At 44.5% G+C, this 12,603-nt stretch overlaps 1 protein-coding gene across 6 annotated transcripts in view; it reads left to right on the top strand.

Moving 5' to 3' along the window:
• The first annotated feature begins 863 nt into the window (after positions 1-863).
• The window catches only part of SPATS2L (spermatogenesis associated serine rich 2 like), a 177,946-nt gene continuing 166,206 nt past the window's right edge, over positions 864-12,603 (top strand). For 2 of the 6 annotated variants that reach the window (XM_033232047.1, XM_033232042.1), the window contains exon 1: positions 1,029-1,474. Coding sequence is in view for 2 of the 6 variants with exons in the window: in XM_033232041.1 (XP_033087932.1) it covers positions 3,967-3,969 (3 nt within the window). In the remaining 4 variants the exon portion in view is untranslated. Of the gene's footprint in view, positions 1,475-1,511; positions 1,788-3,949; positions 3,970-12,603 lie in introns of those variants that run through there. The other 4 variants (XM_033232043.1, XM_033232048.1, XM_033232041.1 and 1 more) reach the window with 4 other exon arrangements.

Genomic DNA, 12,603 nt, shown 5'->3' with positions numbered 1-12,603 from the left:
CCTCAGCCTCCTCGGCTCAGGTGGTCCTCCCACCTCAGCCTCCTAAGTAGCTGGGACTACAGGCGTGCACCACCATGCCCGGCCAATTATTATTATTTGTTTGTTTTGGTAGAGATGGGGTTTCACTATGGTCCCAGGCTGGTCTTGAACTCCAGGACTCAAGAGATTTGCCCAGCTCAGCCTTCGAAAGTGCTGGGATTACAGGTGTGAGCCACTGGGCCCAGCCTTCAGTTTCTTTATCTGTAAAACAGGACAAAAATAACCCGATGTGGTTCTTTGAAGGATTAAATGAGCTAGTACTTATAAAGCACTTGCTAATGTCTGTTAAATAAATTATATGATCCACACACCAATCGAAGGTGACAATAAGGTAGCAAGAATCACCACTCCAAGTCACACAAGAAAAGTTCCTTTCCTTTTAGCTCCTCTATTTCAGCAGTGCGTTGTCAACAGGGCCACATTATGTTAGCAGATTTGAACTTTATCCGAAAGGTGTTTGAATTTTATTTCAAATTATGAATTCCTGAACATTGGATAATGTACACTTCTGCAGTGCACTCAGAGGCCCATTAGAGTGTGGAGCTCGAGAGGCATAACCGACCCTGGTCTGATATCTGTAAGGAGCTTGACAGCCAAGTTGCCGCTCAGAAACAGTTATTGGTATTGCCAAAAAAAAAAAAAAAAAAAAAAAAAGGAAGTTAAGAAGTCACCCTTCTAAATAAACAAACAAACAAACTGAATTGGAGAGCTGCCTGCATTTCACTCTACTGCCTCTGGAAAAGGAGTATAAGTTATCTAAAGTGCTTCCATCATGAATAATGATTGAGAAACTGCTTTTACTCTCCCGACTACTGTACTCCCAGGCAGAAACCCAAGGCTGAAGCCCACGGTACCCATGTGTAACTTGGTTATTACACACACGTTTGGAGCCCAGTGTGCAGAGCCGCAGCGCAGAGGAGGAAGCGGAACACCCCGGGTTGGCCGGGTTTCCAAGGGCCGACCCGAGCCCCAGCACTTTTTCCGCGCCTGATTTTTCAGGTCATTTTCGAATGGGCTATCTTTGTTTACATTTTGAGCTTGGATCCTTTCCAGAAAGCATTACTACCTTCTAAATGGTGAAACATCTCGTATTTGCAGACAGTGCTGGGGGAGCAAAGTTCATTTTCTCGGGTAGGAGATGATTCTCCTGCAACACGTGCGGATTGTGACAAAATCTTTCAAAAACGGGGAGTTTCAGTGAAGTGGAGGTTTGGGGAAAGGCAAGGAGGTCGTTGTGGAGCACGCAAGCAAAGTGCGGAAGCTGTACGGGGATTCTTCTAGAAAGTGGGGTGGGAAAGGAGCTAGGGAGGGCGTGTGGAGGGACGGGATCTGTGTCAGAACGTGCGTGTGAGCGGATACAAAACCCGAGAGAGGCGTGAGCAGCGCTGTGTGTGCGAGCGGGAGCGAGGGGCGCCGGCTGGGGTGTGTGCGCCTGGTGAGTGACACCGAGGGGAGGGCGGGCGGGCCGGCGGGCGGGGGCAACCTGCAAGGGGCGGGAGTGTCCCTGCGTGGGGCGGCCGAGCCGGAGTTGTGTCAGTGAAGGAATCCAGTCTGGGGGCCGAGCTGGCTGCGCCCTCCGCTGCGAGCGCCGGCAGCGCGGGGCGAGCTCCGGACGGCGCGCGGCCCAGGCAGCGGCTCCCGCTCGGCCCGCCCTCCGAGCCCCAGGGGCCGCCACTGCCGCGGCGCCTCCCCTGGCGACCGCGCCCCGGGGCCCCGGCCCGGGACGGAGCGGCCGGCGCTCGGCAGAGGTAAGCCCGGGACCCCCGGCCGCCGTCGCCCGGGACCCCCTCCACGCCGGGCCGGCTGGGGATGCACGGCGCGGGCGGACGCGGCGGGGCCTGCGCCGCCGGGACGGAGACTCGGCCGGGCCGGGCGTTCGCAGCCCGGCCGCCCAGCCTCCGCAGCCTCCCGGAGCGCTGGGTGTGGCCCGCGCTCGGCGCCGACGCGGGCTGGTGGCGCGGACCGGACGCGAAGGTCGCCGTCCTTCCTTTCTCCGGCCCGCGCGGGCGAGCGGGAGGAGGCGCCGGCTGGGACGCACAGTGGCGCTCCCCGGGCGAGCGTGTGGCCGCCGCGCTCCGACGTGGACCCGCCCGCCCCGGATCTGAATCGCCCGCGGCCGCGGTTCCTCGCCTGCCCTCCTCTCGCTTGGGCGCTCCCGTCCCCTCCCAAGCCGGAGGGAGACCCACCGCCCCCCAAGACGCTCTTTGGCCCGGAGCCGCAAAGCCCACGTCAGCTGGGACCACCCCGCCCTCGGATCCCAGCCGGGTGCGGGGGCCGCGGCCCCAAGGAACCCCCCGCCACTGGCGCCCAGCGGGAGCTGGATGCGTCGGCGTCCGCGCTGCGCGGGGGCGGATGGGGGTGGCGGGAGCAGACGCCTAGCGCCCTGGCCGCGGGATGAAGCGGTCGCGCCGCCGCATCTGGGCGGGGGGACCCCGGAGTCCGCAGGCAGCGGACCCGAGCGGGAGATGGGGGTGTCGTGGGAGGCGTTCCCGCTGGACTCCGGCGCACTCGGAATATCACGCTGCCGCACACGCGGGGCTGAAGGGCCGAGTCTTCACCTGCGCGGGGATGCGGCGGAAGCGTCGCGTCTTTGCGAGTGGAGGTTTCGCGTTCCCGCGGGGTTGGTGTGTTTGTGAACTTCACGAGCTTCTCATCCCCCGTCAATCCTGGTTTTAGCAGATGTCAGGGTTTTGGAGACCTGACACTTTCGTGAAAGATTCTTTCTGTACGTTTTCTTTTGTATTACAGGGTTTGTAGCTTGAGAACTAGTGAAAACCCTTGAACTTCAAACACAGTCTCTTTGCTTATTTTTTTAATTTGAATATTAAAATATGTACCAGCCCCCTCACAAGCCGACAGACTTTAAGACAAACAACTCTGAAATTTTAGAACCTGTTTAGAGAAAGTGGTTTTATACCAGTACTTGAAAGAGTAAGGTCGTGTAACCTTTTTAACATCGTTTTAGTTTGTCTTAAAGGAAGGATTCATCACCACTTTGATTGGTACTGTTTTCCAGAGTTTAAGCAGATGTATGTAATATGGCAGGGAAAAGGACAGGAAGTCAGAAATCTCTTCATTCTGAATAAAGAAAAAATACTTCAAGTAATATAACCAATTATTTTGAAAGATACCCTGAAAATAGAGTGGCCGTCTGGATAAAGTTGGTAGGCCTCATGAAATTGTGTTGCTTAACCAGAAAGCAATGTGTTGTTAGGGCAGTTTTATCTAGTAACTGTCGTGTTTAAAAATATCTGTGTATGATATTCTTTGTTGAATTTTAACTGGGGAAAAATCAACTTTGGGAATGGTTTTCTATTTGGACAAGGCAAATACTGCCGTTTCTAATTAGAGTTTTGGAATAAGCTCAAGCTGTGTTAAAACCTATTGTATGGAGCAGCAGAACAGAAAACATGTCAAATTCTGTATCTGTGTGGCAGAAAACATGTCAAATTCTGTATCTGTGTGGCTTTAAATACACACACACAGACACACAAACTAGAGACTAGCCCCAAAAGATAATTTGCATAAAAATACAATCACTTGAATGCAGAGAATAGCTAAAGACGTTAGTAAAAACTGAACATCTGGGAAAAGACTGTATTAATTGGCAATTTTCTTTCTTTAGTCCCTGAAAATATTAAATGATTTTCTAAGAATCAACTTAGTTTAATGTGCTCATTTAGACAGGCAAAATGATCAAGACTCCTTTTGTATTCATTTTGTTTTAGGGAGCCCCCTAATGAAAGTCTTCAGTAAATAGTTTCTCTGCATGCACTGATTTTCACGAGGCCATTGTGGAAAGAGGTATCTGTGGGCTTGTGAAGCTGCTCTGCCACACCAGTAAGGATCAGGGAAAGAAAATACTTAGGCCACACCGTTGCAGTCTTTGATTGCATGCCAATCTGAAGTATTTTATGGACGCGTTAAATGGTAAGCTTTTACATCAGAAGTTAAGCTTTAGAAATATCTCACTTTGGGTCCTAATTTTTGTCAGCTTCTGAGTCTGCGATCAGAATTGTGCTATCAGTCACAGTGAATATTCGTGAATGGTTGTGTGTTGAAAGAGCATAGGTGGTCTTCATTCTATTACTTTATACCGTTTTAATCAGCGTTTTGTGAAGTAAGCCAGGACAAAAACTTCTAGTTACAGTTTGGATAGGATGGAAAAAGTTGAGGTTGCTCTTCGTAAGATCTAAGCTGCTACCACCTGTCCCACTGTATGACAAGAGTGGAGTGTGTTTTATGTGCACTTGACAGGTGCTGCTTCATCACTGCTTCGTAGTACTTCTTTCCTAGCCATCTTCTGTAGCACTTTTACTGTCATTTGACTGTAATAATTAAATCATATGTTTGTTATAATTTCTGTGCACAGAAGAGTAGATTTTACAAGCATGACACAGGACATGAGAGTAAATGTCTCATATGGACAGATTTAAGTGATTGGGTCTGTTTATTGATCTCTGAATGGGTGTGCAACATTCAACTAATCCATTTCATCACTGTTTTGCCTTTAAGTGTAATCACACAATTAAAATAAGATTTTCATGTTACAAACAGTTAAAAACCCAGTAAATATAATTATAGAAGAAAAACAAACCTTTCTTTTTTCTTCCCTTTTTTGAAGTAGTCTTGCTATGAAGGTGTTATTTCTTTGACACATCAAAATGGCTAATTTGGAGTTGTGATGCTTGTTATGTAAATAGGCCATATGCTGAATTTCTGCAGAAGCTTATTCCTTCAGTGTTGTGGTAATGGGTAGGATCCCCTAAGTATCATAGCTGAGAAAAATAGTTTTATGAAGATATATTTCTCTCTACAACTTATATAATTTTTTATTATTTTTGTTTAATAGCTAGTGTTTTTATTTTCTAATACAAAATTTTAAAATGTGATGTTATCCTTCCTTACATCATACAAATCTTTGTCTCTAGTACTGATCCAAACTCCATTCGTATTTATCTGCTTGCTTAATTAATAGACTTTTTATGGTGGATGTCCTGCTGTCAAGCTAAAGACTACATGCTTGATAAAAAACTTTTCTTATTCTCTCTAAACTTGTTCCTTTTATGATGAAAAGACTTTCCCTTCTTCATCTGTTTAGCATTCTCTTCATCACCCAGACTGGAGATGTAGGAACCATTGCTGACTCTTCTCTCTCTCACTGCCTCTGTGAAACTGTGTGTCAGGTCCTGTTAACTCTTCCTTTTTAATGGTTTCTCTGAGCCACCCCTGGACAGCATTGTTAGGGGACATCTCATTCCCAGGAGATGCATGCTGTACAAGCCAAGCCCGTGAGCTTTTCATTCTTCACTCTCCCCAATCGGATAGGAGGCCGTCAGCCATCACTGTTTCTAGGATGATTATAGTCTACATCTTGGTCTCTCTGTAATTGAGTTTTCCCCATTCTACGCACTTCCACCATATCAACCTTCCTAAAACTCTTCCCTCAGAACTCTTCTCCAAGGATTGTTTCATGGGAACAATACTTTAGCATTGTTTAGTATTGCACCATAGTGCAAATACTTTCCGTGGCCTCCCCCATTGCTCATCCTCTCAACTTGGTTTCAGTGTATCTCACAGTCTTGCCCCAAATTAACTTACCAAATTATTTTTCTACTTCTTTCCAACATGAACCTTCTGTTTCTACTAGTTGGATCTCACTGCCCTTCTAAGATGACATGCTCATTTTCTTGTGTCCTTTTTTTGTTCATGCCCTGCCTTTTAGAATGTCTCTTTTCTTTTTCACTCTGACCTAACCACATTCTTCAAGTCAGCCTGCCCTGATCATGTTACTCTCATTGGTTCTTTCTGCCCTTTTGTTTGCATAGTTCCTCTAGACCATCGGATCCTTTTTTACGCTGTTTCATGCTTCATTCTTGCTTTCTCAACTAGATAGCAAGTTCCTTCAGGGCATTGATGTGCCTTTTATTCTGTCTACAGGCCCTGGCCATAGGAAGCACTTGATAAATACACCCATAAAATGAATAAATGTAAGAATGATTTTTTTAAAATGATGGGCTTTGATATTGACTCTGTACTGTTCACCATTGGGTCCTCAGAGCCTAACTCACAGCCTGACACATAGTCATGACCTCAGTAAATATTTGTTAACTTAGAAATTCATGTTGACATTGGATAAAAGGGACAGGCATTTGAAGGAGGCGTCTGTCAAGGGTTTTTTTCCCCATTTTTCTTCAGTGGTTCTAATCAGCTTCTCCATTCATCAGCTGTGAGAATTCTGAGGACTCGGCATTTCCCAGAGTTGGGATAATGATGGAGTCTGGCAGTTGTGAGTTGGAATTAAGAAGCCTGTAGTTATTTTAAGGTGGAGTGATGGGCCCCAGTACTGAGCAAAAAAAGCATTCAGGCTTTATGCCAGTATTTTATACGTCAAACAATTAGGCTAAAGTTATCAGTTATATAAAAGTTCAGCTAATTGGCTCTAAAATTTCAGACTGTATTTATTGCAGGCTGCTCAAGTTTTTCATTTAAAAGCATCCTTGTAGATTAAAAAAAATACATCTGGGCACGTATCTGAGGGTGAAAGGTGATGTAGGGAAGAGTCTACCACATCCCATTGTATTCAGGACCAAATTTAATTCTTTAGTAAGAATTTTGTACAAGGCACTGTTTCTGCTGGGAAGGAGTTTATAGCCTAGCAGGAAAAATAACAGATGTATCCCAGAAACAAAGGTCTAACAGAGCACAGAAGGGAAAAAAATCTTCTGTTGGAGAGTGGAGGGGATCTTCTTAGAATGACAGTAGTTTGAGGTGATTACTGAAAAGATTTGGATAAGATTTCAGTGTTATTGGGAATATAAGAATGAGGGAAGAGTGATGTGAGTGAATTCCAGGGCCAATTTGTTGGCTTTACATCAGCACTCTTACAGGACTTCTGCTTCTGAGTTGAACGCAGCTAGGAGCCTTCTGAGCATTGGTGGGCTGCAGTGTTCAATAATGGAACCTAAAGGATATATAGATACCTGCAATAATTACGTGTGGTGCCAAGTGCTGAACTGACTATGACACAAAGCGAAAAATAAATCTTGGAAGCAATATAACCAGTGTGTTCCTGGATAGCATCCAGCTCACTTAGAATGCTCAAAAAGGCCTTCTGTATTACGGAAATGCCACTGAAGGTTGACACTTTCACAGTAATGTAAATAATGAGAGGTCCACCCGAGATTGTGTTCCCAAGCAGCCAGCCATCTGTGGGGCACTGCACAGTGCACCTAGCCGAGCTGAGTAAAAGTGTAAACATACTGTTATATAGAACCCCCATTCTGATTTTGTGGAACTACTCCCATGGTCTGTAAAGCTAGGGCCAATGGGAATGTTTGAGGAATACAGATTTTGGGTCAGTATATGGGAAGCTGCACCATTATGGATTGTGCTATTTCAGGAGGTGATAGGCCCCCATCACTAAACATGTATAAATAAGCATAGCCTATACCAGGCAATATCTTATTTGATTATGTGCATTCTCTCCTTTGTTCTTGAAACAGTGCTATGAAGTACATGCTCCTGTTACTCCAGTTTTACTGAAGAGCAAAACTGAAGCCTAGAAAGGTTGAGTAGCTAGTAATTTGTAGAGCAGGTATAAAGCCCAGGCAGTTTGCAGGCAGAAACTGCATATGCACTGAGATGAAGAAAGGATGCAAACGTTAGGTGGCCTTATGGATTTTCAAGGTTCCTTCCTAACACTAGGATTGATTCTTTAATTCACCTTAGTGATCAAGATGCTAGCTATTGCAAAGTACTAATTCAGTATCAGCATCCAGTTCCGAGAGATTCAGAACAAAGTGAATACAGTCATCATCATCATAGTTATCACTTATTGATCATCTTATCATCTTATTTAAACCTCAAAGGAATCTTGGAAGGTAAGGATTATATATCCTTATTGGACAGGGAAACTGAAGCTCAGGGAAGTTACATAACTTGATTGAGTCTGCAGAGTTGATAAGTGGCAGATGAATCTGGTGTCTGAAACCCAGGCCCTGCTTTTTCTGATACCACCCTGTGAGGTAACACATGGTGACACTGAAAATATTTACCTATCAGTCTTCACAGAAACCAACAAGTCAGAGAGGCTACTAGCTGTCAACAACCCCTGTGGCTCTGCAGGTGATGAGTATCACCTGAGGTGATGTTTAGGCGTAGTTTGAAGGTGTGTGAAAGGCTTGGTAATCTACCAAGACCACAGGTCTGGAGCTCTAGTGACTTCTTCCCATGCTCAGCATTTATTTGATTTTATACATGATAAGTAGTACTATTAAAGAAAGAGAAAGCCTTCACGGATAGCTATATTACATTTATGTTTCTAATTAAGGAAAAATGGTTTTGCAGTGGTGATCTGTGTACCTTATAAATGGCAGGCTCTCTTCCCACTCCTTTTCTTCCTCTCCCTTATTCCAGTCTGAGACTAATCCCTCTTGCTTCCTCGGGGATCTTGCTTCATTGTCTTTTCTTCAGGGTCTCAATTCTCCTTTTCTTTCAGCCTATACACATACGTACGTCTTATTCTTTATAAAAACAGAAAATGATGAATGCCTTTGGTCGCTTCTTTTTAGGTTTGGGTATGTTTCCTTATTCCTGGTCTTAGCAGGCAGCTCCTTGAAGTTCAGGTCCTCGTACACATCCTGCACCTCGCCACCTTCCTTTCATCTTCAACCCCCTACTCTCCTGTCCTCTCCTAATGACCACCTCTGTCTAGATAATGGACCACCATTATCTAAAATGTTGATAGTCACAACATTCTTAAAATGTTGCCCACCTGTTTTCTGAGTTATCCGTTTCTCCTAATTTTCTTTCTTGTCCAGCTGCTGTGTATTTGGACTTCTCTCTACTGTCCTCCCTTCTTCTCAAACCGTAGCATCCCCTACAGTTGAGTCCTCAGCCCTCTCCACATTTGCTCCGTGGCAGCACATCTTCTGTTTTCTTCTACTGCCACCTATATGCCATTGATTCCATTGGAAATCTGCATCTCCAGCCTTGAAATCTTATCTGACATGTATTCCAAGTATCTTTAACTCAACAAGTTCAAAACATCACTTCCCCAACTTCAATCCAGCATACTCCTGTGTTTTCTATCTCAATGAATGAAATCTGCTTCACCAAGTTTAAAACCGAAGACAACTTCTTTGCCTTCTTCAACCTCTACATTTTATATAGAGACTGTCTTTTCAGATTCTCTTGAATCTGCCCTTTTCTCCCTGTATCATAACCTTTATTACTGCCGTGGTTCGGGCCCTCATCCCTTCTCTTGAGGATTATTGCAGTAGCCTCACAACTGGTCTCTCTGGCTTCTGCCTGGCCTGTCTCCAGTTTGTTCCTCACATTGCTGCCTTTCTGAAAGGCAAATCTGATTACGACACTCCACTGCTTAAAATCCTTCAGAAGAGTTTCTGCATCTTCAGGTTAAAATCTAAGCTCCCTGGTATGGCAGGAAAGCTTCTTTGTGATGTGGGCCTTCCCTTCAGATATGTGTCAGTCTCCTCTAATGATCCTGGTCCCTACTGTCTGCCCCTGCCAATAGCATCTCCACTAAAGGAAAGAAATGATAGGAGGGATGGGAACAGAGGCGAGATGATAGACCTGCTGTTCAGTACTGTAGCCACTAGCTACATGTGGCTATTGGGCGCTGGAAATACAGCTAGTCCAAGTTGAGATGTGTGTAAGTGTAAAATACACCATGATTTGAGACTATATAAAAAATGTAAAATTTCTCCTTTAACAAATTTTAATATTGACTACATGTTGAAACAGCAATAGTTTTGATACAGTGGGTTAAACAAAATATATTACTAAAATTAATTTCACATTTTTTATTTTTTAAAATGTGATTACTTTGTGGATGTTAACATGTGACATAAAGAAAAAATAATAAAATAAAATATAATTACTAGAAAATTAAACATCACCTGTGTGCTCACATTATAGTTCTTTTGGACAGCATTGTTAGGGAACATGTCATTCCCAGGAGATGCATCCTGTACGAGCCAAGCCCGTGAGCTTTTTGAGTGATTAAGTCAGTCCTATTGGCATAGAGAAGTAGCAGTTGCTCATTTTTTCAATCCAGAGGTATGAAATGTTTGGATAAGATTCAGAATTGGAGAGACAGATTCTGAACACTACAGCCAGGAGTTATATGTACAATGGGCATAGTGTGGAAAGCACTATTAAAGCACATCTGTCTCAGCAGGCCCACCCAGCCATCATCAGGAGTGGGAGGCAGGAATTCTTGTGGTGTGGTAGAAGAAGGATTTGAGGTAGACAGGAGGAACAAGGGAAGGGAAAGTGGAGTCACATTCCCTGGAAGCCTCCTACTTGTGAGGCACCAGCTGAAACCTTGAGAGCCAGGTCTCTGAGATTCCCCATCCTGCCATTGATTCTTCCTAGTGGGCTAAGTCCCAGCTTCCCTACTGTCTGGCTGTAGGATCCTGAACAAGTTAATGAATCAGTGAATCTGGAGTCTGAAAAATATGCACACCATACAGTCATTGTGCGTCAAACAAAATGATGTGCCCCAGGCTGATAAGGGCTGTACAGAAATTAGTTATGCCTTAAGACACTGAGGGCAGTAATCTGTGGATGAGTTGGTCTGAAGAGCTTTGAGGGAAGGGCATATGGGCTGTCAGAAAGACCTGGAAGATAGCACGTGTTGCCTTAAGAGATATGCAGAGTGTCTGGCTAACACGATGAAACCCCGTCTCTACTAAAAATACAAAAAAAAAAAAATGAGCCAGGCATGTTGGTGGGTACCTGTAGTCCCAGCTACTCGGGAGGCTGAGGCAAGAGAATGGTATGAACCCAGGAGACGAAGCTTGCAGTGAGCCGAGATCACGCCACTGCACTGCAGTCTGGGCGACAGTGAGAGACTCCATCTCAAAAAAAAAAAAAATATATGCAGAGCTTTATATGTTCACGGTGCAAAAGCCAACCTTTGGTAGGAAACCAGATCTTATCAGGTTGGATCAGGAAGGGGAAACCCTCCTGAAGATTTGATGGGAAGAAACTGACTATCAAGAGGACAATCCAGTAGGATTAGATTCCAGTGAAATCTGATAGGCAGTGTGACTCAGTGTCTTCTCTCATGGTGGTTTGCCTGCTATAGTCTGTTGGACTCTTAAATTCTGAGAAGAACTTCCTCTGTTGGTTTCAACCTGGGCAGCTGTTTTTATTTGCTTAATGAGTAGGCATTTTGTATAAGATTTTGTTAGGGGCAAAGGTTCTTGTGCTAAAAACAAAAGTTTGAAAGTCCTATATTATAGAAAATGGCCTGAGTGGTGACTACCTTGATGTGATTATTTCTCCCTCATTTGCAGGATCTAGGACCAGTTTAGGCCCTTTCCAGAGGGAATACAGCTTCCTTTCATCTGAACCTTAGCGACTTAGCAGATCGACCTTACAGTTTGCCTTGTCCAGGTAGTTTAGCCAGGTAGCCATAACTCAGTCTCGTTCTTGGGTAAATGAGTTTCCACTTTTGTGCTGGGTTCCACCTTGTCTCCTACATTCCCAAGTCCTGGATTTGTGTTCTTGTGGAGGGACCCCAAGTTGTCTTAGGTGAGGGTCCTGTTACGTTTCTCCAAGCCTTCTTGGGACAGTAGTGTCCCTAGGGGTGGACCACTGCTACTCCCTTCTAGGCCTCTTTAGTACTGAGAACTACCAGCAGGGGTCAGGAAACCGAATAGATATTTAGAATTGAATAACTTGCCTGGAGCTTGGCTTTTCCCTGGTTCCAGACCCCTGACAGCAAACTTTGCTTGCTAGTTTGCTGTCCCATTGGTCTCTGAGTCCCATTTGTACAATTTGGAAGGAGAAGGGAAGACAGATAAGGACTGATTTTCTTAAATTATGATACATTCATGTCTTTGTCTCTAGTGCTCTTATGTGTGTATGAGAAAGGTGGCCGCCTTTATGTTGTGATTTCAGAATCCATACTGCTGAAAAGGGCACTTCAAATATCAAGTTTCTCTTTTTTGCTCTCCAATATGTGAAAGTCTACATTATAAAAACTCTAGTTTCCTAAGACAAGTATGATTTAGAAGAAAAAGAGGACAGGCTTTGGCACTTGAAAGACCTGATTTTGAGTCATGCAATTACTGGCTATATGAACTTGAGCAAGTTATTTAATCTTTCTGAACCCCAGTTTTCTTATGTATGAAGTGAAGTAACGCCTACAATTTTGTTATATTTTGTTATGACTAAATAAGATAAAATATAAAGTGCCTGGCACCAGGGCCTAAAATGCAAATGCTATGGAGGTGGTAAGTCAAACTTAACCCTCATATCTCAATATATCTCAATTCACCCTCCTTATGTTGAATAATTTTATAGACCTTTCCCTGAGACTGATCAGGAAGAGGATATGAAATCTGGGGCAAGGGGTCCAGATTTTACCCAGCCAAGGGTGAAAAAGGACCAGAAGGAAGTTGCCTTCACATTTTGCTTAAGTCCCATCCTCCCTGTGGTTTGCATTTGTGAAAATGTTCGTCTGAGATTATAGGTATAATATGAAGCCTTGGAAAAAAGGCATGTTTACATGCTCTGCCAGGATAGCAT

Source organism: Trachypithecus francoisi, unplaced genomic scaffold, assembly GCF_009764315.1.
Source record: "Trachypithecus francoisi isolate TF-2019V2 unplaced genomic scaffold, Tfra_2.0 Lachesis_group13, whole genome shotgun sequence".
NCBI lineage: Eukaryota > Metazoa > Chordata > Mammalia > Primates > Cercopithecidae > Trachypithecus > Trachypithecus francoisi.
The sequence above is the reverse complement of the archived record's forward strand: the minus strand, read 5'-3'. Positions and strand labels throughout refer to the sequence as shown.